This window comes from Molossus molossus, unplaced genomic scaffold (assembly GCF_014108415.1).
Source record: "Molossus molossus isolate mMolMol1 unplaced genomic scaffold, mMolMol1.p scaffold_m16_p_9, whole genome shotgun sequence".
Lineage (NCBI taxonomy): Eukaryota > Metazoa > Chordata > Mammalia > Chiroptera > Molossidae > Molossus > Molossus molossus.
In genome coordinates, this window is record NW_023425403.1 from 10,159,799 (window position 1) to 10,187,382 (window position 27,584).

The following is a 27,584-nucleotide window of genomic DNA, read 5'->3' on the forward strand; positions in this document are numbered from 1 at the left end:
GGTTATACTTAGTGATTTTTATTTGTTTGTTTTTATACCTGGGGTGTCCCAAGAGATAGGTTAGTTACACCAGCCTCAGGTTACAGAGGGAAGAGTAATGGATGAGAGCTCTAGTTCTGATTCCAAATGCTGCTGTCTTCAACCCCGCGCGCTCCTCCAGTTCTCAGAAAACTTTCCTGCCCCCGAAGAATTCAAGCCTTGGAATAGCACTGAATTGTGCTAGAACGGAGTCTTAACCATTTAGAACCCAGTGTCTTTTTTCTTTCTTTCTTGGCGGTATCAGCTTAAGATCATAGCCCCATATATTTAGTATCCCTGCCTCTGCACCTTGGCACCTGTGATTATGAAACAACAGCATAAAAAAAAAAGATTTTGAACCGTTGTATCGTCACAAACGGGCAAAACGCTCAAAGGCGTAAAATAAAATACAACGTGGAAAAAGAAAAACGAGGTTTATTTTTGTTGTTTCGAACACCGAGGCATTTCTGTAAATCCAAACGGGGAGATGGTGATTTGCAGACCGGGTGGCGGCGCTTCATCGCGGGGGCTCACAGCATTGTGGCGGCTCGGCTTTAACTCCCGTGACCCCGGCGCCCCGGCCGCATCCCGGCCAGGCTCCGGGGCTGTGGCGCGCAGCGCCCCCTCCTTCACTCCCGCGCGGCGCATTGTTGTCCTTTAGTGATTGGTTGTTGGACCAGCAACAGCTGTGCAGAGCCGTGCTGTGAAAAGGCGCTGTGGACCTGAATGCAGGTTAGCGGGCTGGCAGCGGCTCCACCCGGGCCCCAGGAGAGAGGAGGAGCAGAGGCCACCTCTGCTGCATTTTCCAGAGGCGCAGACGGTGCTCAGGCGCTCGAGGCTGCTGGAGGAGCTCGCGGTGGCGCCCCCTCCCCCGGCTCTGGCTGACTTCAGGGTTGGCGCAGGTGGGCAGAGCAGGGCGCCGCAGATCTCGCAGTTCCCACCGTGGGGTTTCTCTCCCTTTCCGCGAGGGGGAGGGGCTACCCTGAAAAAAGGTAAATATCCTAGTGCTGACTTCAGCCTGGGGCTCCGGCCAAGGTCCCTGTGCGCCACCGCAGCAGGGCGTTTCACGTGAAAATGAGAAGCCTGACGGGATCCGTGCTCTAACTTAAGGCAGCTTGGTGATTAGCGGGAGACTGGGCAGCGGCCCTGCTTCCTGCCCTTCAATAGCCACTCTGCGCGCTAGAGACCCCGCCGTGGTGCGCCGTGCGGGTGTAGACCGTCAAGCTCCGCATCCTTGGCAGCCATGGCTCCCGTCACCGCCTGGGCCAGTAAGTAGGAGCATGCATGTGTAGGGGGCACATGTGTGTCGGGGCACACGCGCGCGCGCGCGCACACACACGCGCGCAGGCACGCACACCACCCTGAGCCTGGGAAGGAGCAAGATTGACGAGACGCTGCAGCCGTGAGGACGACTCCTGCTCTTCTTGGATCCGGCAGAGCCCACCCTCCGCAGCTGCTGTCCGTAGAGCCTGCTCGGATCCTTATGCACGCACGCCCCCCATTCCAGCCTCTGTAATGAAGACTGCCTCCCAAGAACTGCAGGGGAGGCAGAGCCCGCCTGCACCTGGGACTGCGGGCCGCGCGGCTGGTAGGCCCAGGGGGACACGACTTGGACACTGTCATCTCCACGCCTCGCGCTGAGCCGCCCCTCTGGCTTCCCGGGCGCCCGATCCCGGGTCAGCCCCGGAGGCCTCGGCTTCCTCATTTGTTTGGGTCTTTTGTGCCGGGGCTCACAGTTGGCTAAGCACTCCTGCGCTGAATCGGGCCATTGTCTGCGCTCCCATTGCTTTCACGCTGCAAGTCTCAGCGCCCCCACCCCTCCCGCCCCCTCCCCGCCTCCTCCTGGCCCGAGAGCCTCCTAACGTGCCTTTCCCCCCAGGAATCTGGAAGCTATAAGCCGGGCGGATTGCAAATGAAGTGTAATGCATTGTGGGACGTGTGTAAAATCGGAGCCTTCACCGTGGGAGGGTGTGGGGGCGTGGGGAGGGTCGGCCCCGCCGCTGGCGGTGTAGACGCCGACGAGGAGGGGCTGGGAAAATGCGCGCAGAGTGCGCCCGGGTCGTGCCCGCGGTAGACGGATGAAGCCGCACGCTGCGCCTCGGCACTGAGGCCCCAGGATCGGGGCAGCAGGTCGCCCTCCCCACCATGAAGAAGACCCGGAGCACAACCTTGCGGCGAGCCTGGCCTAGCTCGGATTTCTCGGACCGGGCCTCGGACCGCATGAGGTCCCGCAGCGAGAAGGACTACCGCCTGCACAAGCGCTTCCCCGCGGCCTTCGTGCCCCAGGCTTCGCGGGGCTACATGACATCAGGTTGGTAACCCCGTGGCTGCCCCCGGGCCTGGGGCGCGGGGCGGGCTCCCTGCGCCGCGCCTGGGGTGCTGGCAGGGGAGGCCGGGAGCTGATGGATGCGATAAGTTATGGGGAAAGCAAGCAAAAATTAGCCTCACATCCACCATTTTGTACCTCCGCAAGATCCACAGCAGGCCCTCTCAATATGGGGTTTGAGAGCTATTAGTTAGGTAAAATAGGGAGGGGGCCGCGCCCGGCTTTGGGCTGCGGGGAGATGCCTGACGGCAGGCTCCCAGCAGCAGCCTCCTTGAGCTTTGTGGGAGAGCCTGCGTCCAGTGTCGCCTGCAGTACCCGGCTTGCTGGCGCCTGCGTTGTGGCCGGCTATCCCAGTGGGCATTTAAAGAGCCCCCCTTTCGGAAAAGGGAACAGGTTCCATGCACAGTTCCGAATGTCTGAGTCAGGGAAGAGCCCGCACACATCTCCGGCTCGTCCCATTTGCACGCAGCGAACTCTGTTGGAGCTCATTGACTGCATTCTGTGGGGTGATGGTGTGTATGCGGACTGAACGTTCCCATGATTCGGTGTGGATTTAGCATATGTTGCTTTGAACTGGGTTGTATGGGAAGAATGGAGGCTGTATCGCGTGTTTGCATGTCAGGCGGGAAGGACAAACAAAACGGTAAATGGAAATGAAGGCTTCAAGAAAGGTTTCATCTTAAAAGGCAGTGCCGTTCACCGCGTTTCCTGAAAAAGCCAGTTTCCCTTGGAAATACACCGGAATGGCTTTGGTGTGTGACTTGGGAACCCAGGGATCAAATCCTGGGGGAAATGCTGAAGGATGAAAATGCTGGCACCCGTGCCTTGTTTTTGCCTTACTTATTGTTGACCATTTGTATGGAATCATGTCTAAGACATCAATTTTTGTTTGTTTTTCATCCTGAAAGAATTAATTTTCTTCTAAAGACAGCTGATGAAAGTACATCTATAGCCAGTCATTGTAAGTCCCATCTCGACTGGGAAGATTGCTTTATGCTTGCGGTTGGTACTTAGAGTCCAACACTGGGATATTCCTCCTAAAACAGCGAGTTTTAAAACACTGGCGCAGTATCTCATGCTTTAAAAATGTCTGTGACCACATTTCCATAAATATAAAACCTAAATAAAATAACCATCTTTTTTATTGCAAAATCTGGCGACATAAGGATGCTGGCAAATAAGGCTCCCTTGATTTTCTCTTTCATGAAAAGCCAAATTTGTAAAGGAAGTGACAACTGTAGTTTATACTTAAGTAATTTAAATCAATCACTGCTGTGGTTGCTCTATTCTTCCGACTTGTACAATAAATTTTGAAATACACCTAAATCGAAATCTAACCTCAAAACACATATGCACATAAACCCATGTCTGCACTGAGTGTTCAGATAATCCAAGGTTTTGTATGCTTAAGGGTTTGAAAGTCTTCATTCCACACTGAATAGTATAGTGCCCCCCCTTTTTTTGCCCCTGGCCATACCAAGTGCTCCTACCAAGTGTGAAGCTACAGGAGGGCAGGTGGCCATAATTTCTTCAACAAGCCTGCAAGACTCTTTATTGATTTCAGGTACATTCACATGGAGCCTATTTTTGTCTATCTTGGCTTAGCTTCATTATGATCACATTCATTCTTTACTAAATAACTGCCTTTGCCAGTTCTGCAAAACATTTTTTTTTTTTTTTTTTTATTGATTCTCTTTTCTCATTTCATTTGTTGACCTGTAAACGGTAAGCAGGTCTTATGGTGATATTGAAGAATAAGCTGTTTCAGGCTGTTTGGTGGTTTTTGATGCAGATTCAGTGTTAGGTTACTTCTGAGAAAAGAAACCCAAAAGGTGGGGGAAGAAGAGCTGTGTCATTCATTCAGCATTTTATGGAAGTGCCCGCTGAGAGCAGAGTGCCTTGTTCCATTCTCCTGCGGCCACAGGGTTGGATGTAATCTGGCTTTGTCCAGGGAGGAAGGGCCATTATTTATTCTTTATTTTAAATGTTAGCAAATACTCGTAAGAAAGGTGTTAGTGTTAATGGATGAACATAGTAAATGGTCAGACATCCACAATGGTACCTGGGAGAGTAGGTGGAATCTTATATGCATCTTTTTTTTTTTTTTTTTGCGGGGTGGGGGTGGGGCAGTGGCGGGGGTGTATATCTGGTCAATTTCCTTTTCAAATACAGCTCCTTTTCAAATATGAGTGTTGGTGGGGATAGATGGTAGTGCATGAAATAGTTGAGATTATTTACCAGGAGGTCTCTTCCTTCTAAGAAATGTAGAGGAAATTCACTTGTATCAAGTTAGTGACTCTGGATACAAACAGAACCTTTGTCACATAAAATGAAAGAGGAAATGGAGCAGCTGAGAAACACGGGGCTTTTCACATTTCTTCTTTCTGTTTGTCCAGTCATTTAGCATAATAACTACTGATATTATCATACTTCATTTTAAGTTAAAATAACTTTTTGTTGTTGAGTTCAAAGGACAAGATAAGTTCTCTTTAGAGACATACTAAATAAAATAACTTAAATTGAAGCTATTTTTAGAAATCCCTCCAACCAATATTCCTAAAAAATATGGGGGAAAACTTTTTTTTTTTTAAACTTTAGGTGAGGAGAAAGCTTGAAAATGTTATACTTATCCTTGTGGTCTGGCGTACCTATCACACAGTAGGTACTTCAGGTTTTACTGTTTATTAAGGCAAAATTGCAGGCATTCCATAATAGGTTTTTAATGAGACGGGGGCCTTTCAAACAGTCTTTTCTCCACTAATAAGTAATTACCTTGAAATGTGATTTACAGCAATACCCTTGACATTTAGCTTCGTTTTGTTGCACACCTTCAGGATAAGCTACACTTAAGCTCAAGAGGTTATAGCAGGCACATTTAAAACTTAGAAATTCCCTACACAAGGACAGATAGAGAATTCTGAAACTTTACATTTTGACAACCATGCCTTATATGACTGTGTAAACCCCCAACTGATGCTACCAAGTCTAGAATAACCCTAAGAATCCCCAGGCCGGACTCCTGGCAACCAGCAGCCGCACAGGCCGGGAGATGAGTTCATTGTTCATCTTGAATATTAATTTCCCAACGAGAGTTTCTGGGCAGAAGGGGGATGGGACATCTTGCCTTTTGTTCAAATCAAGATGAATAATAAAATGCGCATGCATTATCTTAAGAAGAGAAGGGGTTAGACCAGATGGATGTGGGATCATTCTTCCTCATTTCTAAAACTAGAGATAAAAGTAAAACTCTCCACAAAGAGGGAAATATGTGTAATCCTTAGTGCTTTCTCTATGAAAACACGCTCATGTGCCTCCGTGAAATGGTTTTTCAAGGCCCCAAACCTTTGCTGATGAAGCTGTGGGAGCCCCTTCTGTTAGAACTGTGTGAACTATGACCTCTGTGCACAAATGATGCTATTAACTCTTAACCTTGTTCGCTGGAGATGGTGCTGCTTTTTAGTCCACATGTAATGCCACCAAATTTGGGGCATTCTGTTGGTCAGGATTGTAATTAAAGTACTTTTTCTACTATGAAGGTTCTAGAGAGCGTGTTCATAAAAGGTATTGCTTATGCATGGGACACCCCTCCCCCCAAATCATGGTACTTTTAGTTTGAGATTTGCCACTTGAAAGAACAATAAAGTGAACACTTTTAATCTAGTTTTAAAGGATTTGAAAAGAGAGATAGAAGTCCCCAAACTGACATCTTACGACCATGGAAATCAGTTTTTTCTGCTGACGGAACTAACGTAAGCAGTGGGAAGGACTGACCAGCACGCTGCTGTGACGATGTGTTGGTTTTCCTTTTATAGAAACTATTTCTGGGGCACAGTGGATGGTGTTCTGTTATTGTAAGAGACGAGAGAGTTTTCTGGGAGCGGAGAATGGACACTCGAGGTTCTGATCTGGGCCTGCCACGAACCAGCTGTTTCTGGCAAGTAACATGAGCCCCTCCTGCCTGTAAGGGGTCCTCCAGGTCCATGCTTCCATTACCGAGCGGCTGGGCAGTGGCTCTGTAATGAGCCAGTGCAGGATTTCCGAGCACTTACTTGGAAAACGTTAGAAATAACCTTTGCCCTTTCTACTTATTGGAGTCATGTGCCTCCCTATGTGGGGTGTGTGGGGAAAGTACTCGTTTTTCAGGGGAATCCTCTTTCCTGTCATCCCCAAAGTTGCATTAAATGTCCGCATCTTAGGGCTTGTCCTGGTGACCAGAGGAACGGGGGTGGGGAGATGATGGATAAAGACCTGGCAAGTTATAACCATATGCACCTTTCAGTGAACAGCATCCTGCTGCCTCCCTGTCCCTCTTTGCAGAGACCCATTTTCAGCCTCGCTGCGCCAACTGTGTTTTACTTTGAAACTACCTGTGTTGACTCCTTTCCCCAGGCGAGAGAAGTGAGGGATATTACACCTGGTGGTGAATGACTTTATTCTTTATTTCCCAGGAGAACATGAATGTGCTTACAAAAGGTCACCTCTCTTGGTATTTCAATATCTTTTACACTCTTGTGAACGTTTTTATTTGAAAAAATGAATATGAGTATATTGTATAAAACCCTTAGCATTTTTACGCCTCCAGAGCAATTCTGGCTTAAATTCCCTGTACCCCGGAGAGTTAGGACTGTGTGGACAATGGCATGTTCTTTGGTACAAGGTTGCTTATGCTTAGTGCAGATATAACCAAGGAGCAGAATCTGGTTAGATTCTTGCTGGTGGGACAATATGCTGACTTTTGAATTTAGTAGATCAGTCGTCGAAACAGTGTGTACCTAACCTACACGATGTAAAGTAGAGGTTCTTGTAGTTTGTAAGAACATAGACCAGAGTCAATTCTTAATTAAACTTGGCCACAGTAACACAAGAAGGAGATGACATGGGTAATTTTGTAAGTAGATAATAAACTTTTCCTTAAGTAGTTAATCCCTAGACTATTTTTATTTGACAGCAGAATGCACACCCAGTTGGTCAGCAAGTCCTATTGATTTCTTCCTCCTAGATGTTTCTAAAATCTGCCCCTCCCTCTTCTTCTCTGTTGTTTAAATCTTCTGTTCTGTGACAATATCTCCCAAACTGACCTTCCTTCCAGTCCAGTTTCTCCTGCACGTGTCCCCAAAGGGTTTTTGAATCTCTCCTAAAGCAAAGCTTGTCCTGCTACATCTCTTTACTGTCTGTCCTGCCTGTGGATGAAGTTCTGGACCAAGGCTCTTTAAGACATGAGCAGCCCACCTTTTCTTTATTTCTTTCTTTTTTTTTTTTTTAATTCTCACTGGAGGACATTTTTCCATTTTTTGTTCAGATAGAGTAGGAGGGAGGGAGGGAGAAACATCGAGTGGCTGCCACCCACACAACCATCCAGGGCCGGGGGACAAACCGCAACCGAGGTACATGCCCTTAGCGGGAACCGAACCCGGGTCTCTCTGGACCGCAGGCCGACACTCTAACCACTGAGCCAAACTGGCCAGGGCAAGCAGTCCACCTTTTCTACCACTTATTCTGTTCCTTCCCCCACTACCCTGTGCTCCAGGCTCTGGAAACACTTTACTTTCCAGAACCAGTCACATACGCCTCTCTGTCTTCCTCCAGATCCTTTCTGGAGGGAATCACCCCCAGGGCATTTGTTAGGTACCTGTGTTGTGGCAACATGGTCACGTTGTGTGGCATCGGGAGTTGACGTGTATGTCTCCTGTACTAGCCAGCAAGTTCCTCTAAATAGCAGTAAGTGCTTTATTCACATTTCTGTCTTGCCAGCAACCACAGAGCTTGGCACATATCAGGCACTCAGTAAATGTTTATTGGATGGATGAATAAAACATGTCTTCTCTTCAAAAGTTGGATGAAAAGATGTTTTGAACTCTAATGTGAGTCATCCTTTTATAACTATAGAATATATATATCTATTTATATGTTTATGTTTATGTATATAAATATACATAAATTCATAAGACTCTACTCTTCAAGGACCTCCTATTGTAGTGGTAGACAGGACCAGCTCTCAATTGGTCGACCATTGGAAAGCAGTAAATAATAGCACATAATCAAGAGTCAAGTGAGTGGGGTGGTTGGCATGGTTGGTGTGAGTGAAATAGCAGTTCAGAGACTAGAAGGATGTCAATTCAGAAAAGCTGCCTGGAGGAGGAATTGCTTTGTCATGAACGACCAGATAGGATTCTAAGAGAAAGAGAAGGAGGAAGATTAGGGGAAGTTGTGGAAGCAGTATGAACCCAGGCATAAAGCTGGAAGTGAAAATGTCTATGTAAGATTGGTTATGCTGTAACTTGGGGAGTAACTAGAAATGATGTGTAGCTAGGCCAGGTGGGATCTTGAAACATAAGCAGAATCCAGAGTTTATGGGGTAGGTAGCAGATTTGTGAGTTTGGGAGAAAAATGATGAGAGAAGCATTTTTGGAAGGGGTGTTTGGCCATGGTTTGCAGGATAGATAGAAGAAGGTAGGTGGAAGAGAAGGGGATGGGTGGAAGAGAAGGGGTTGGGTGGGAGAGAAGACGATGGGAGGGAGAGAAGACGATGGGAGGGAGAGAAGACGATGGGTGGGAGAGAAGACGATGGGTGGGAGAGAAGGGGATGGTTGGGAGAGAAAGGGATGGGTGGAAGAGAAGACGATGGGTGGAAGAGAAGGGGATGGGTGGAAGAGAAGGGGTTGGGTGGAAGAGAAGACGAGGGGTGGATGAGAAGACGATGGGTGGGAGATAAGGGCATGCGTGGAAGAGAAGGGGATGAGGAGAAGACAGTGAGTGGAAGAGAAGATGGTGGGTGGAAGAGAAGATGGTGGGTGGAAGAGAAGATGGTGAGTGGAAGAGAAGGGGATGGGTGGAATAGAAGGAAATAGTTGAAAGAGAAGAAAGTCTCAAGGCCAGGAGACTGGGATGTGGTTGAGGCGTGATGTGGTCGAGTAGTAGATGATGGGGACCCCCACAGAGCAGTGTCTGCCAGCACTGGTAGGCATTAGCATGCCCCTCAAGATTTTCTTAGCTGTGTCTGTATACCACCTGTACTGTCATTTACTTCATATTTTCCTTTAATTTGACCTACTTTTTTATTTAAATGAATTAAAAAGAAAAGCTTATATTTTATGTGAAAGAATGGGTTTCAATTGTTAACTATAGTTTTCTAACCCCCATTAGAATTAATACATTACTCTTTTATTAAATATTCAACCAGGTGCCACCTAAAATAACCTCATGCCGCAGAGCGGAAGACCTGTACCAGCCACTGAGGGAGGGATGGGCAGTGAAGAGCAACGGGAGAATCTGGAGAACCAAGACACTGGCTGTTCCTTGTCACTGATTCGATTTAAGAGGGGGAAGAACGTCAAACGGGAACCAGAGGTTTTTGCTGGAAGAATGCAGTCATGACCAGGAAGCTGGGGGAAGCGGGGCAGACGATGACTTCCAGGTGGACGTAACGCGTTGATCGTCCAAGCAGAGAGGTCCCTCAGGCACACAAGTGATCAGTAAAGGTTAGGAGTGTAGTTGAAGGTCACCCACTTAGCCATGTTATTGGGAACATGAGAACAGCGTCGCTCTTTGTACTTCATGTTCAGCATCTTAGGGAGCAGATGGAGGGTCAGTGGGAGTCTCTTGACTTCGAGTCCCACTGGGTTTCTGAAAGCCTGGACAGTTCAGGTTAGGATTTCTTTAGAGACTGACTGCTCTCTTGTTTCTGAAAGCAAAGTGCTTTTTAATTCTTGGATTTGTTTCATTAGTGTTTGCATGTATTCAGAAGCTATTGTATTGTTGATAAGAGGGATATGCTTTTGATATTTATAGTCAGGTCTGAAAAGAGTTAGAGCAATACAAGTAGCAGCACAAAAGACCAGACCAACTCTGTAAATAATGTATATTTTAAACATCTGTCATATACCTATTCAGTTGAAAAATTATGGCTTAGGTAACTCATACTCACAGTTCAAGTCTCCATTTATCTTTCTGCTTAAATCCATGATGGCCCCTCCAGGCCAAGTTCTCTTTCTGAAGATAAAAGAGAGCTGTTTGGCAGATACCTGTTGGGCATGAGGGGAGAAGGCCTGACCCTCTGATGGGCGTGGTTTCAGAGAGAGGCACCTTCTAGCTCCCAGTTCACCCCTCACTGCACCCTGACTCAAATTCCTATCTAACCCATTCCCCTAACAGAGCTATGAGACTTTTTATTGCTCTCGGCGTATCCAGCTTTTGCTTTGAAATCATTTGATTGTTAGATGAAATGAAGGCCCCAGAGCGATTGAGGTGCACTGGATAATTGTCATTTTTTTGGCTGCCTGTCATCTGAACCCCCTTCCTATGTTGGTGTAATTTCCCACTGCTGTGGGTTGAATCTGTCCTCTCGAAGTATTATTCAAGTCCTGACTTCTGGTACCTGTGGCTATGATCTTTTTGGGAAGTGCAGGTGAAATATAAGACGTGATCATACTCGAGTAGGATGGGCCCTAAATCCAATATGACTGGTGTCCTTATAGGAAGAAAAGGGACACGGATGCAGGGGGAAGGCCATGCGAAGGTGGAGGCAGAGACTTAGTGGCGTGGCCACAGGCCAAGGTGGGCCGGGAGCCGGTCACCACCAGAAGCCAGGAGAGGGACCTGGAGTGGAGTCCCTCAGGACCTCCGGAGGGAAACTCCTGCTTCTGACCACCAGCCTCCAGACTGTGATACATTTCTCTTGTCCTCAGCCACCCAGTAGTGGGGTTTCGTTTCAGCAGACCCAGGGAAGTAGTGCACCCCCCTCATGACCCCTGGTGGGAGGCGGACGCCCATTCCTCTTTGCAGATGCTGAACTCACCCTGGGATTGCTTTCTTGGACTGCCTGACAGTCGAGGGCATGGGCGTGACCTGTCTCACCAGTGACACACTGCCTTCCAGACTCGGAATCTGGTGCTGCGGGACAGGGTTGCAGGGCTGGGAGCCCTGTTCCCTGGGGTGGCCGGGCACAGGGAGCTGGCACTCAAGAGGCGGGGGGCAGCCGGCAGGGGTGTCCTGTGTGGTGCCAGCATCAGCATCTGTTTGAATGTGGCTGCGGAGCGCAGGCCTCCTGCAGCCCCCTGAGTTACCCGAGGCATTTCAGGAAACAAAGGGCCACGGTTTAGAGCAGAGACGCAGGCTGGATGGCGTCACGATCCAACCTTTCCGTCCCTGACTGGGTGAACGTGGACAAGTTACCTATTCCCTCAGTTTCCTTACCTGCGAAATGGGAAGAAAAATGGCGCATACCCATTGGGATTTGGTGAATTAATATACATAAAACACGGAACACCAAGCCTGGCACAAAGGGAACATTGTATCTGTATTACTTGTCATTAGTAAGAACCCCAGAGGACACATGCAGAATGATCTCAGTAGTCGTCCCTTCCAGTCTGACATAAAGCGGAAATTGCCCCGAAGCTATGTAAGAAGTATGGTTGAGTGTTACTTTCAACCTTGTGTCCTTCATTTGGACCAAGTTCCAGAGCCCTTTGTTCAGGGCCCTCTCCACGGATGCCCAGTTTCCCCCCCTTTCCCCCCAGCTTCCCCCTGGCATTTCAAACCCAGCGCACCTGGTAGCTCTGCAGGAAGCCGCTGTGGCCGGATGGGGCGACCGAGCCGCTCCTTTGTACATCTGAGAGCATTTGCAAGTCGGTCGTCATGTTCTTGGCCGATCTTCCCTCTCGCCTGTGAGCTCTTTGAGAACATGGCTCACGACTCGCTCGGCTTTGTTCTAGCAAGTGCGGATGTGTCGCTGGTGTGCCGTAGGGTGTCGGCTATAGCTGGGGACCCGTTGTCGTGCTAACACCCCCGTAATGGCAGTAACAGCTCAGACCTGCTTCGTTCTTTAACCATAGTCCTAGTTGGTGCCCCGGGGTGGATGCTAAGAGGCCTCCAGGGTAACTGGCCGGATCAGTCACCTGGATCCATCCGCACGGGGCCAGAGGAGTGGACCGGGACAGCGGAGCTGTCCACCGATTGTGCAGGAACAGGCTTCTGTCCTGGGAATTAAGAAATTCCAGCATGAGTCTTGGTGAAATTATGAGACAATGTAGCTTTTCTGAATCCACGAAACTTCTAAGGTAACACATCACTTTAGAGTAGGTGCTGGCTCTGATAATTATAGTGGGGCTTCCTTTTCACCTAGAGAAGGCCTTTGAAATTTCACTTTGAGTGGTTTTTCTGCAGCTGTAATGCTGGCTTCAGTCGTGGGTTCATGACTGACTTCATGTGGCACAGCAGTGCAACTTCCAGTGGGCAGTCGGATTCTCGGTGCTCTGACACCCACTCCCTGCCTGTGTGAGCTTGGCACTTTATATGATCCATTTATCCTGCTTCTTGTCTGTAAAATGAGGGTGAAATTATATCTGATTTATGGTTATTCTGTGGATTAAATGAGCAAATATATGTATCATAATTAGCATAGTGCCTGGCACAGGAAAAACTTAGTACAATTTGGTGACTATTATTATTTCTTTTGAGACAGAACTTGTTTCTAAATGTCTTACACCCGAGGGTGCAAAGGAAGGGGGCAACTTGTCTAGGGTCAGGTGGACTTCAATCTGATTCTTAGACTTGGCACTCATTTAATCGGAAATCAAATATGCCGTTCCTTATTGATTTGAGAATGAGATCTTCTAAGAAATCTCCAGAATTCTTCATTTGCCTGAGTGGGCTTGCTTGTCCGTGAATTTCCATCTCAGGAAGAATGGTAGAGAAGTGTCCTGCAGTCAGTGTTCCTGTGAGATATAAATCTAAGAGCTCTTGGCTTCCTCTAAAATCAGGGAACCGGTGCTCTGTATAATCGGACATGGTTTAATCTGAGACTCTGACTTTCCAGTTGGAGATAAAGAAAAAACCCTTTTGGAGCTGGGGATGAACTGTGCGTGTGTGTGCATGTGTGCATGTGTGTGCGTGTGTGTGCGCGCGCGTGTGTGCACGTGTGCGTGTGTGCGCATGTGTGTGCATGTGTGTGTTTGCATATACAATAAAAGCCGTGTCACTGAAGCACGGCGTGGGAAAGAGAAGCTGTGAGAGCAAGCTCCATCTTTCAAGGCTCATTTGGAAAGTAAAGCCCAGTGGCCTCTCCCCAAACCAAGTGCTTTTTCTTCCTTTGTATTGATGGTCTTGTGGCAGCTCAGGTCAGGATGTCCTCTGCGTAGGCTAGGAGATAGAGGGGTCCACTTACCCACGTTACTACTAATCAGCGGCTTTCCTAAGAGCAGCTGGGTTGGTAGCAGGATCTGGGAACCAGCTTCCCACTTTTCCCCGTGTCCACTCCGAAATTTCCATCTCCCCTATTCATTATCAACACTCTGCGCTGCCCCATCTCCCTGCTCAATGTCCCTTCCTTAAAGTCCGGGGAGAAGTACCTAAAGAAGAACTAAAGGGTATTGAGTAGCTTGCTTTATCTGCATGGTTATTGCAAACTAATTGGACTTCACAAGCCTCCCCTAATTATGATTCCAAAATATAACAATGCACCGGCTTTGGCTGGCTGGAACACAGCTTTTGGAGATTACAGATCTTGTTTCCCTGTGTGTTGTGCCCTGCTCGGTGCGGGCGACTTACACATGGGGAGGATATCAGAGAACGTTTGTTTGGGATGCAAAGGGCATAATAAGTGGAGCTTTATCATCCTGATTGTGAGGGCCAGGCGTGGAGGGTTCCGTGGTCAAATGCAGACCGAGGTGGGAAAGCACATTCTCCCAGGGCAGTCCTGTAGGGTTGTTAGGCTGCAGCCGAGGCTGTGGGCTCCTGAGAGGTGTGGTTGATGGTTACCCAGCACTGGTGTGTGCTCAGGTTGTGCAAGGCTTCTGCTCAGCGTGGTGCTGGGAGGCCAGAGGTCGAAGGGCCTGGGACAGAGGCACAGGCTTCCTCCCTGGGTCTGAGAATGTGCTTCCTAACAAGATAACAGACTTCCTGAGTGTTCCTGAAATGTAGATATTAAGAGGGAGCCTTTTAACCCTTCATTTCCTTTACCCCCAAGGAAGGGGACCATTGTTTATTGAGCATGTACTTGGTACCAGCCAGTGCATAAGAATGACCTCATTTAATCTCAGAATAATCCCGGAGGCAGCTGCTAATTAATATTTGAAGCAACACAGATGACAAAACTGAGATTTTATTCACACACACACCTACATACATGCTTTATTTATTTCTTTTTTTAATCCTCACCAAGGATTTTTTTTCCCATTTATCTTCAGATACAGTGGAAGGGAGGCAGGGAGGGAGAGGGAAAGAGGGAGAGGAAGAGACAGAGAGAGAGAAACATTGATGTGAGAGGGACACGTTGATTGGTTGCCTCCCGCACAACCCCGACCAGGTCCAGGGACTGAACCGAAACCAAGGTACATGCCCTTAGCGGAATCGAACCTGAGACTCTTTGGTCCATGAGCCGATGCTCTAACCACTGAGCAAAACCTGCCAGGGCCACATGCATACTTTAAATCACCTATGTGTTTGACATCTCTTTTCTTTTCTTTCTTTTTTTTTTTATCCTCACCTGAGCACATTTTTCCATTTTTTGTTCAGGTAGAGCAGGAGGGAGAGAGAGGAAGAGAGAGAGAGAAACATCAATGTGAAAGAGACACATCGAGTGGCTGCCACCCACACGACCAACCAGGGCCGGGGACAAACTGCAACCGAGGTACGTGTCCTTAGCGGAAACCGAACCCGGGTCTCTCTGTACCGCAGGCCGACGCTCCAACCACTGAGCCAAACCGGCCAGGGCTGTGTTTGACATCTATACGTTAAATGTTAGTAAAATTAACTTCTGATTATTAAGCAATTATGAAATATTTTCCTTCATTACTCCAGGGATTCATCTGGCATTTTCTCTAGGGACCCCGCCTGAGAGACCTCAATTGTGCTTAGTTCCTGCATATTCTACTGAGTCTAACCTCCAGTATTTGTGTGTTACTTGAACATAATCTCTGCTGTGCCAGCGGAAGAGCTGAGAATCTGTGCTTTGCCCCAAGAGCAACAGCGTCTCCTGAAGCCGGCAGAGGATGGGGTGGGGAAGTTCCCGCTGGACCATTTCCCTGCCGCTGTTTCTTACCTCCTCTTCCGATCACTCAGTGGCTTTCTTGTCGTCCGGCGGGAGCCCTCGCCGTCTTCATTGGCCTCCTGTTCTCAGAGGCTGCAGTCGTGCCGAGTGCCGCCCTGCGCCTGGCGGGGTTGTGGTCCTTGGGGTTGCCCAGTTCCTAGGGCTTAACCTGGGCACAGGTGGCTGGCAACAACACTTGAAGCTTCAGATGGAAAGAAGTCGCCCCATAAGCATGCTTTCACCTCTTTGTAGGCCGTTTTGTCCTGCTGACTCGTTTTCTCCGGTACTCCTCTTAGGAAAAGTGCTGAAGAAACACCGGGTTTGGTGCAGTCTGTCTCTTGCCATCTGTTGTTGTGAGAGTTTAGACTGAACATTATTCTGAGTGTAACAACAGGCCAGGATCCAAACAGTTGACTGTAACAGAACCCAGCTCAGTGATTTAAAATGATGGTCTCGGGGAGCAAAGAGGGAGGAGTTTATAGGTCTGAATGATGTAGAATAGGATTAAGTCCAAAGTAATCAAGAAGTTAATAAGCCAAGAATTTTGGTAAATATGATTAAAAATAAAGATGGTTAAAAGTAGGTAAATGGACTATATATTTGATAAGAATCAGCCTTCAGAGTCCAAGAGAGGTGAGTTATAAAATCTTCAGTCTGGGGGAGAAAGAAAAAAGTGTCCTTGCAGCTCCCCATAGGAGAGTCACTGAGAAAATTCTTAAGTTTCTTCTAGTGTTTCGATGGTCAAGGAGGATGGGTTCAGTAATCCGTGGCACGGAGTGAGTGTGACTCACGGAAGCCTCATCTCCACGGAGTACCTCTCCCAGCGGAAGGAGCGGCCAGACGCCGTGATTCTGTGGTAGCATTTCATTTTCAATTCAATCTAATTTGACGGAGTGATTTTCATCTGAATGCAGAGGTAGAAACACCAGACACCAGAATTTTTCTCAGTTTGGCAGTTGGCCAAGCAGGATCAGCGTCACCAGCAGGTGGAGGCCCCCTTCCTCCCCGGTGTTGTGACCTAGGAGTGAAGCCGGAGCTGGACCCTCCCTGAGGGCTGTCGTCTCGATGGGAGCACAGGTGTGCTGTATGAGAAGGTGGTCCGTGGAGTCTGCCTCCTCTTCTGGCTAGTTCTCTCATGATGGTATTCCCAACACCGCAACGGCGAGTCTAAATGGGAAAGAAATACCGTGGGCAAAAATTTGAATTGTTTTCTCAAATTAAGTCATCCAAGACTCTTAAAGTTGAATCAAGAATAAGTCAAATCTGAGTGTAGTATCAATAAGAACTTAAGAACCACCAGTGTTCTTCTCTATGTCTAAGTCAAGAAAAATTGATCATCTAATTAGGCCTTTTTCAGGGGGTACTTGCTATGTATATAATGTCCCACTAGACAATGTAATAAATATAACCAGGACTGGAATGGCACTAATTTGGGATAATTAGGAGGAAGATTTCTCTAAATAAGTGTAAGATTTAAATTTTATAGAATGTTTAATGAAATGGAGTCATTACTTTCATGTCCTTAGGCAATCTAAGGAGTGGATAAATTATTAATTATTAGCATATCAATTGTTGCTGTATAAGAGATTGTGCCTTTAGTATTTGAAAATAGGTTATTTTTTCCTTCTTCAATTATTGATATGGTCCCTTGAAACCTTATTTATGCCGCTTATTTGTACTAACTGAAGATGACCTTCAGCCTATTCTTGTCCAATAATTCCCAAACTCCAAATTGGTAGATTTCAAATTAAAATGAAATTTTGTTATATGGGAGGATGAAGTAATTCTACTTCCTTAAAGACATCTTGGGTCTTCTGCTTTCTTCTCGACAAGACATGTATATTGCTATCATCTATATGGGAACAGATGTGTTTTTAAAGTTCATAATTAATACATTAAGAAACTATACATAAATAAATATTGAAGATAAATTATTCAGGATAAATTTAAAAAGTAAAATTGAAAAGATGATGTTCAAGATAAAAATAAATGATAAAAATTAAAAATAAGTGTAAAATTCAAGATAAACATTCAAAATGATAAATAAATATCCCAGAAGAAATAAAGAATAAACATGTTTCCCCCAAAGAATATTTTAGAATTTGTGATAATAATGTCCTTTATTTATTGAGAGCCTGTGAGATGCTAGTTATATTCTCTCATTTACTACAACCACCAATCCTGTGAGGTTGCTACTATTATTATATCAGTTTACTGATGAGGAATCTGAGCTTGAACGTTATATAGAGTTAAGATGCAAAGTTAGATCTGAGTTTTCTTAGTAAAACCTTTAGTATTTAACCCTCCAGTTTAGAATTACAGTGAAGCAAGTGATGTATTTAGCCAGATGTGTAAAAGAATTAGGAGATGGGAACTGGGCCGTGAGTGAAGTCTCAGCAAACTATGAACAGAAAGGAAAAGGTGGTGTCAGTGCAGAAATGGGAGCATACCCTGATGATCAACACAGTGCAACTTTTTAAAAAAATCTTTTATTTATTAATTTGGTTTCATTACAGATGTTTCTCATTTTTCCCCCATTGACACCCTCCTCCCCTTTCCCCCGCCCCATCCCCAGCTTTGTTGTCTATGTTCATTGGTCATGCATACATGCATGTAAATTCTGTGGTTTATCTCTCCCCACCAAGACCCCCCCCCCCGAGGCTTGTCAGTCTGTACCCCACCTCCATGTCTCTGGGTTAACTTTGTTTAGCAGTTTGTTTAGTTCATTATATTCCACAAAGAAGTGAGATCATGTGATATTTGTCTTTCTCTGCTTGGCTTGTTTCGCTTAGCATAATACTTTCTAGGTCCTTCCATGCCATCTCAAAGGATAAGAGATCTTTCCTTCTTACTGCTGCATAGTATTCCACTGTGTACATGTACCACAGCTTTTTAATCCACTCATCTACTGATGGACACTTGGGTTGTTTCCAGATCTTAGCTGTTGTAAATAGTGCTGCTATGAACATGGGGGTACATATGTTCTTTCTGATTGGTGTTTCAGGTTTCTTAGGGTATAGTCCTAGAAGAGGGATCACTGGGTCAAATTGATGAGTATTAGTCATTGACCCTGATCTTTTCCCCAGCCACTTATCAGTTCTTTTCACAAACCTTCTCAGCCGATTTTCAGCTGAGAGGAAGTTAATGCCACCTAGTGTGTCAGGGCTCAGGATTGAGAAGGCAGCTGCGTAGCCTGGCCTCTCTGTGTCCCGTGTGTAAAATGGGATAACAGTAGCACCCCCTCGTGGAGTTTTTCTGAGCATTAAATGCCTTAATACATGTAAAACCTTGAGAATAGTGCCTGGCACATATTTCGTGCTCAGTCATAGTTATCAGTTATTATTATTAATAATAAGCTTATGGTCTGAGTATGGTAATAAGCAGCTTTGGGTCTCCAAAAAGGGGTCATGAATTTCTTAGTACTATATCCATTTTTTTAAGAGGTAGGAAAGGCTTTCCTGCCGGTAACTGCAATCCCCTGACCTACAGGGAGCGGCTTTAAATGTGGGTGAAAAACATTGGTTTTGCGGAACAGACACGGTCCTTCTTCAGTGCACGTGTTGCAGACCGGGAAGTAGCAATTAGGACGCAATAGCCATAACGTTGCCAGCTGATGTTTTTGATGAGAGGTAGGAGTGTGCATGTGTGCTGGTGTGACATCCCAATTATTGCCTCATTTTGCCCTTTCTGGGACTTACCCAGGGCTCTACCATCAGTCTGGTCTGTCTTCTCCCTTGGGAAATAGACCTCCTTTCTATCTGCAGGTCAGTGAGCAGACCCCTCAGCAGGGCACAGGCATCCCACCAAGTCACCCAGAGACGCACGTGGCTCTGTGCCTCTCCTGTTGGTGGATTGTCTTGCCGGGGATGTGATAGGACCAGCGTGGTGGTCGCGGTACTCTAAGAGAGGACAAAATTGCAGATTTGTTCCCAGTTGAATAGACCCGAGGACCCACAGTGTATTCATGAGTGGCTCCATTTTGCATTGCTTCCGTCCCAGCTTCATGGCCGCTTCTTTCCAACAGATTCGTTTTCCGTTCAGGCCACCTGTCTTCAGTGCACTTGTGTCTTTGACCTGGGTTGGGAGGGGGAGCCGCTCGAACAAGGCGCTGGTTCCAACCAGGTGTTGCCCTCCTGTTCATCACTGCGTCTTCCCAGTTGTCCGCCGAATGCTGACAGCCCCAGCTGCTGCCTTTATTTGCAGAAGGAAAACTCTCGGGATTAACAACAACGGTAGGGAAACACACTCCCGTAAGGCTGCGTCAGAGCCCGGAGGAGTTTGGATTTTGCCCTCTCCAGGCTCCTGAGCCGTGCATTTCAGGTGGAGGACACTAGGGAGAGAAGAGTAGAGGGGAGCCTTGGCTGCCAGGGCTTGATGAGAGATTTTAGTTGTCAATGGTGGTCAGGAAGCCGGTCCAGAGCAAACCTGTACTTTTGGTAAGGCACAGATTTGAATCATGCGCCCTGTCAGTGGGGTGTGGGTCACTAACCCAGCAAGTGGGACGAGCCTGTCACCAGCGATCAGTCTCACGCGGCTCTGTGGGTCTGTTCTCAAAGTTCCTGAGCCAGGGGGGAATTACAGACTTGGTGTCCTTTGGGAAATGGTCCTGAAAAGAACTCCGACCACTACTCGGGGTGCTAGGAATTTAAAGGAAAGGAAGCTGTCTGAGAAAACCATCTTTTATCTGGAGAAAAAATTTTGAGTAATGTGTGACATACAAAATTGGGTGATGGTTTGGGCCTGTGATGTAACCCAAGCCCAGGAAGGGTACCCCCTATACTGTCTTGAGAATGTACTTCAGAGAATATATTTTAATTGTTGTCTTGGGTTTCATACACTCTTTAAAGAGGTAACTTAAAATTTTTAGTTACTGGGAGCATTACGTGGAATATAGTAATATTTGAGAATGTAGTAATTTGCTGAAGTCTGGGGACCTGTCTGTTACTAGGTTAGTTTCTTTTGTGCAGTATATAGGGTGAGGCCGAGAGAATGGAGAGGTGTGCCCTGGAAGTCAGGTAACTGGCTGTGATAAAGCCAAATACCTTGTGCTATGTTTTGATTCTGTGGTGACACTGGCCTTCCCTAGAATAATCCAGGACATAATTTAGATGCAGATGTTATGGGAATTCAAGGAAAAGAACGGTATATGACATTTACTGAAGCTATGTTGGGTCATTGCCTACCTGAGTGTAATTTTCAGATGCAATCTATATTCATAATCAGTATACATATTTCAAGTATAGTGAATGAGACTGAGCAAGTGATGGACTCTGGTCATAGATCGCACCAGGTTTCTCTGAACCTTTTGTAAACATTAAAACCTGCCCGGCCGGTGTGGCTCAGTGGTTGAGCGTTGACCCAGGTGCCAAGAAGTCACCGGTTTGATTCCCGCTCAGGGCACATGCCCAGGTTGTGGACCTGATCCCCAGTGGGGGGCATGCAGGAGACGGCCAATCGATGTTCTTTCTCATTGATGTTTCTATCTCTCTGTCCCCTCTCTCTAAAATCAATAAAAAAGAAAAAATTAAAAAAAACAAAACTAAATGAACAAAGAGATTCTTGCTAAGGATTCATACCTCTTCCTTCTCACTCCGCCCCACATGTGCCCCTAGAAGAGACCGCTCAGCAGCACTGAGGGCGAGGACTGAGGCACGGACCAGTGAGATGTATTGAGGTGCGGCGGCTGGGCTTATGGTCACTGCTCCCTGATTATTTTTGCACATCTATTTACAACTAATAACTTTTGTTGTTAAGAAGGAAATTGGATTTCACTATGTATTTTTAAAGCTTAGAAGACTATTAAGAAGCTATAGTTCTTTCCTTTTTCTTTCTTGGAGGAGGAGCCATCTTTTCGTGCTGTCAGTCAGTATCCCTGAAACCCTGCTTCAAATACTGGTTCAGAGCTACAAGGTGTTCTTGCATGAGATTCCAAGAGATGTATGTGGTTTCTATAGATGTCTCAAGTCAGAGACTGAGCATACACCATCACTGACAATTCTCCTGGGGGATAATGAAAGTGTCTTGATTAGTGTCAAAATAACTTAAAAATATTCGTCTGAAAACTAGAGTTTGTTGTTGAAATGATTGTATTAAACCCAAACTCTAGCTTGCAGAGTGATTATTTTTTTAATTTCTCAAAATATCTTCATTTATCATCTGCAGTATATTGACTGTGGAGCTGCCATGTTCCTGGCGTTGTCTCCTGTTGGCTTGTTCGGTGATACCTAGTGTCCGGATGCAAGAGTCTGTTGGCGCCAGTGTCCAGGCTGCTGCTGTCTTTGAGCGGCAGACTCGGGAAAGAGGAGCTGAGAGCCATTCCCTGCGCCTGGAGGGTGATGGGCAAGGGAAGGAGAAGCCGGAACTGAGTCTGGAGAGTAAGGCAGGTCAGGGGGCATCACAGGCAAGGGTGGCCATGTAGTTGATCACCCAAACTGGAATCCTCGGGCCAGTGAAAAGGGGCTCTGCTCATCAATAGGGCAGAATAGCAGTCACGAGCTGCAACTAACTATCCCAGTGAAGCTGAGACACAAGGTTACCCTGCTTCTCGGGGTCAGGAATCTGCATGTTATTCAAGAGGCAGTAAACAAGGAGCCATGGAGAGTGTTTAATCTAGAAAGTGATGTAATAAAACTTCGCGTGTGGAAAACGATAGGGGAGGCACGGAGATCAAGCAAGTGCTGTTCCAGGGACCCAGTTCTGAGCAGGTGACGACAGTGATGACAGTGGAGAGGCGGAGTGGTGGCCTGAGGTGGGCTTCGGAGACCTGACTGATCGCTCATGCAGTGGATGAGCAGGAGGAATCGGGGAGCACCCTTCACTGAGATGGGGATGTGGGGAGGAGAGGTCTGGGGAAGGGGACGCCGATGAGTTCCATTTGGGTATGTTGTGCTTGAGGTACGTACGCAGTTACACACGTAGAGATGTTTGAGAGACATTTTCCCCTCATGTGTTAACCCGCAAACCAGCCTGTCCAGTCTAGTCCTGGTATTATTACTTATGGCTTCAATTCCCCGTGAAGATCTTAAGCGTAGAGATTTGCTTTGTGTCACTTAAGGGATCATGTTGTCTTGAGTAGTCTAGTTACTGTTTTGAGTCTTGTGGACAGTAGTATGGCTGCTCCTCTTGAAGCATCTTGAACATGACTGTGACATGGGGAACCCCGCTTCCTACAGCAAGCGTCTCCCAACGGCCTGTCGGATGTGGGCGTCTCTGCAGCTTCAGAACGAAAGAGATGTCCCACACGAGAGCGCCTCATTTGAACAATATTTGTAGCCTCTTGCAGAAAATGACTTCAGAAATACCAAATATTTATAAAGTTCTTATTCTAAAGAGCTTGCCTGTATTTTTCCATATATCCTAGAACATACACACGAAGTCGGCAGGAGGCAGATTCATCTTCTAAATGACAATGAGAAAAATATGGCAACGCTTTCTGACTGCTTTACTGGTTCGTGTTTATATTATTTTGATATTTACATTTTTAAGATGCATCCAGTTAGGTTTCTTCTTAAGCTCCTGGATAACTTCAGAAGCTGATTATCTGGATCACATCCTACATTTATTTGAATTTGTGGACAGGTACAAATATCATAGTTTCTCCCAACATATTTTAAATGATAAGGGTTAATTTTTAAATTTGATACTGTAGGTTTTGCAAAAGACATAATTAGGAATGGCTTTTCTTAAGTATTTAATCATATTGAAATTAAAGTGATTACATAAAAATTTGTACAAAAAAATGGGGGAGTTTTAGGTCATAATTAATACATGGTGCCCAACTTGGGTATTATAACGATTTCCACTTGGAGTACTGTAGTTGAAATGGTTGTGTATCTGGAAAAGCATTCACTATCTATTTCTACTACACCTCGATCTTCCCTCCCCCAAAAGGATTTGAGATGTCTTAGGTAGATATTCAAATATAATGTGATTTCAAAGATTAAATAAATGGAAAAGTGGACAAAGGGAGAATAAAAAGCAAGAGTAAACTGAAGGTGGGATGTTTAAGCATTCACAAAAAGAGGATATCAGTGCTGGAAGCAACAAGAAATTCAAATCGGATTGCAACCTATTTAAAGATAAAAATATAAATATGATATTTAATTGAAGAATCTCTGTCCCTCTCTCCTGAGTACCCTGCATACCTCCAGTCTCTTAAATTGGGAAAAGACTTATTCAAGTACCTTGATTTAAGTATATAGTTATCTTTTTTTGTTGTTGTTAATCCATCCTCACCCGAGGATATTTTTTCATTGCTTTTTTTTCTTTTGGAGAGAGTGGAAGGGAGGGAGGGAGAGAGAGAGAGAGACAGAGAGAAACATCAATGTGAGAGAGAGACATCAGTTGGTTGCCTCCTGCACAACCCCGACCAGGGCCAGGGATGGAACCTACAACCCAGGTACATGCCCTTGATTAGAATTGAACTCAAGACCCTTCTGTCCACGGGCCTTTGCTCTAACCACTGAGAAACACTGGCCATGGCAGTATATAGTTATCTTTTATTTTTATATAACTTGCCTTTTGTTTCTGTCTCCTTTCATGACTTATGATTGTTCAGCAAGTAGTGACAGGTAATGACAACAATACTGTATCCAGATTCTTTCCTTCAACAACCCTTGATGGAGAGCAGCACTTTTCCATCCTCTTGGCCCTGACAGACCTCCTTTCTTTCTTTCTTTTTTAAAAGAACAAATAAAGCATTGCTGGTAATGCCTCCATTCTTACCCAGAAATATAATCTTACCTACACACCTAATTTAAAAAAATCAGTGTGCTACCTAATTGTGAAAGAGGGTAAGAAGAGTAATTCATAATACAGGAATATGTATTTGAATACCCAAAGGCTAGGCTCGGGCTTCATGAGAAGGTATCAGTCGGCTGGGCCTCGCCACAAGTGCAGCCACAGACCGGCCGCTGAGCTGCGTGGGTGGCCCCAGCGGGAATCGCCGTCCCCGCTGGCAACACAATTTTCTGCAATGAGGGATAACTCAGGGCAACATTTCCACCAAGCCACGTTTGTTCCCTGTCCAGTTGTAACCCTCGAAGTGCAGTGTATCAAAGCTGAGCACAACAGTTCCGTGTTCATACATAAGGTGCAATTCTGCCCTAAGTGAAGATAATTACAAGTAAACATTTCACGAAATGGATGTTCATCTGGACATCGGGAAGCAGGGACACGCATTCTGGGGTCTGCCCCGTGTACTGCGGAACCTCCAGTGTCCCCAGACCTTCACATGGATACAGTGGCACCTTCTCAAGCGTTGTGGTGAACACAATTGATGTTCAAAGCTTCTTTGATTGGTGTCCTGCTGAGAGAGAAGAGGGGGACAAAAAGAAGTCATTTCAAGTTCATCTTTAGGGTGGTCTTTCCCTCAGGCATGGAATGCAGCATTTGGGGTCAGCTCCTTAGCGAATGATAAGGGTCAATGCATCTGTCTCTCTGTTCCAGAAAAAAATAGAAGGGAAACTGAGGTGAGAGGGACAAAAAGCGGGGGGAGTGGGCCGAGGCAGGGCGCAAGGGCAGAGTGGTTGGTAGCTCAGGGCAATCAAACCAAACTGAATCGCAGCCCGGGCACTGGGAGCTGCGTGATCTGGAAAAGTCTTTTCAAATTTTGAGTCTTTTTCTTCACCTGTAATGCAACTACTCATTGCGTCATTTATAGGGTCGTTGTGGGAGGAATGGAATGATAACACAGTAAAGTAACTGACATTGTGTCTGGAACCAGGATGCCCGTCAGGACCGCTGGTTTCCACGGTCCCCTCTCCTGCAGAGCTCTGTAACGATGGCGTTTGCACGTCCAGGGGGGATGCAAGACTAACAAATAGGTAAAACTTTTTCTAGGTTCTTAATTTTTAAGGTAGAAAACCTGATATATGGTGCATTGTGTACCCTGCAGCATCCTGGGTTTTTGTGGAGATGAACCCTCTGCATTTCAGATTTGGATTTTATACTTTAAAACATTCCTGGGGGAAAAAAGGGTTATTTAAAAAAATTGCAAAAGAAATACTTTGCTGTTGGAATTTCAAACACTACGCCACTCCAATCCACCTCCCTAAGGTGGATGTCTGAACACCTGCTGATGGATGCCCTGATCGGTTTGGCTCAGCGGTTAGAGCGTCGACCCGCAGACCAATGAGTCGTGGGTTCGATTCCAGTCAAGGGCACATACCTCAGTTGCGATTTGTCCCCAGCACTGGTTGGGGTTGTGCGGGAGGCAATCACTCTATGTGTCCCTTTCACGTTGATGTTTCTCTCCTCTCTCTCTCCCTCCCACTCTATCTGAACAAAAATGGAAAAGTGCCCTCGGGTGAGGATAAAAAAAAAAAATTAATAAAAAATACTCCTGGCTTTGGTAGAGGCTGCTTTCCATCTGGAGCCCCTCCGAACTGTCTGTGGGGACCTTCCTCGTCTGTCCTGCTGAAGCCCCCTGGGGACAAAATGCCCACCTGATTCTGCCCATTCTGATCCCCCCAGCACAGCTCTTTGTCCACAGGGCTGTGACTGGTTATACCACTTTATCTTTCTCCCATAAGGGTTCGGCGTGTTTTGGTTCACAATGGATCACACATTTATTGGCTAAATGATTTTGCTTTATTGTAATAAATTATTTTACTTTATTTTAAGGTCTTAGGACTTTTTTTTTTTTTTTTGGTATAAGACCATTGCTCAAAATTGGAAAATCTGGCCCTGGCCGGTTTGGCTCAGTGGTTGAGCATTGGCCTGCAGACTGAAGAGTCTTGGGTTCCATTCCAGTCAAGGGCATGTACCTCGGTGACAGTTCTGGCCCTGGCCCTGGTCAGGGTTGTACGGGAGGCAACCAATCAATGTGTCTCTCTCACATAGATGTTTCTCTCTCTCTCTTTCCCTCCCTCCCTCCATCCCTTCTACTCTTTCTGAACATAAATGGAAAAATATCCTTGGGTTAGGATTTTTTAAAAATTGGAAAATCTGGACCAAAGCTTTGAGATTGTGATTATACATGACATTCTGTAAACAAAACTGTGTCTTAAGACCACGAGTGGAAAATCTAGTTAATGAGAAATTAAGAATGTTTTTGAGTACACTTAATCAGAAATAAGTTCATTTAAAGAAGAAAGATAGGTGTGTGGAAGTCTTTAATATTGCTAGTTACCAGCCGGCGTGTATTCCTGGTGGTGCGGTCGGAACAGCTGTGGGCTGTGGTCAGTTTGTCCCGTCCCTCCGCTTCATGCACTGGGATCGCTTGTGACCCCTGACACGTGTTGCAAATGCTGTGTCACCTGTTTCTGTTATAACCAATGATTGAAAAGGTTTTGTAAGAATGAGCAGTCCTTAAAACATTTGGGGATGTAATGCTGTGGCCAGAGGAATGATGCTTTGAGGTATCATGGGTTTGTTACTAAAGGCATTATCTTATTAATTTTTTACAAACTTAGAAACAGGCATCATAAGTAAGGAGGGAAATGATCATGAAGTGTCCTGAATATACACATGCACATACGTTCACGCGTGCAGAGCGATGCATGGCTGTCTTTTTTTTTTTTTTTTTATCCTCACCTGAGGACATTTTTCTATTTTTTGTTCAGGTAGAGTGGGAGGGGGAGAGAGGAAGAGAGAGAAACATCGATGTGAAAGGGACACATCGAGTGGCTGCCACCTGCACGACCAACCAGGGCCGGGGACAAACTGCAACCGAGGTACGCGCCCTTAGCGGGAACCGAAGCCGGGTCTCTCGGGACCGCAGGCCGACGCTCTAACCGCTGAGCCAAACCGGCCAGGGCTGCACGGCTGTCTTTGACGCACAGTTAAAGCATCCTTGGTGCAGGCTGGGGTGATCTCTGTTCCCTCTGATGGACGTTCGTTGGCCTTTTTATTCTCTGAGTCATGCTCTGCCTAAGAGAAAGGTCATGCAAGGGAAATCCAAAACACGTTGCAACTATTTACCTATGTGATGCTTTAGCTGAGAGAAAACCCTGGAATTAAAAAAAATTATTCATCCAGCATTCTCCTAGTTAATCTCCATCCCCATGTAGACATAACTTTCTTGAAAGGCTGTAGTAAATTCTTCATCGGACTCAAAGGGGAGAGTTTCCCATGGAGAGAAGAGTCTTCTTGTCTCATGTCCCACACTCAGGAAGCCGTGCCCCTTCCTCTGATAGACGAGGCCATGGTCCTTGCTTAGGGGTCAGTGCTGGGTGACAGCTACTCAGAGTGGGCTGTGCCCCTTCCTCTGATAGA

At 46.3% G+C, this 27,584-nt stretch overlaps 1 protein-coding gene across 1 annotated transcript in view; it reads left to right on the top strand.

Annotated features, from left to right (window-relative positions):
- Nucleotides 1-746: 746 nt before the first annotated feature.
- Nucleotides 747-27,584, top strand: part of STOX2 (storkhead box 2) — a 101,917-nt gene continuing 75,079 nt past the window's right edge. Inside the window, exon 1 of the mRNA XM_036250034.1 lies at nt 747-2,329. Within this exon, the coding sequence (XP_036105927.1) occupies nt 2,164-2,329 (166 nt within the window). The 5' untranslated portion in view covers nt 747-2,163. The remainder of the gene's footprint in view (nt 2,330-27,584) is intronic.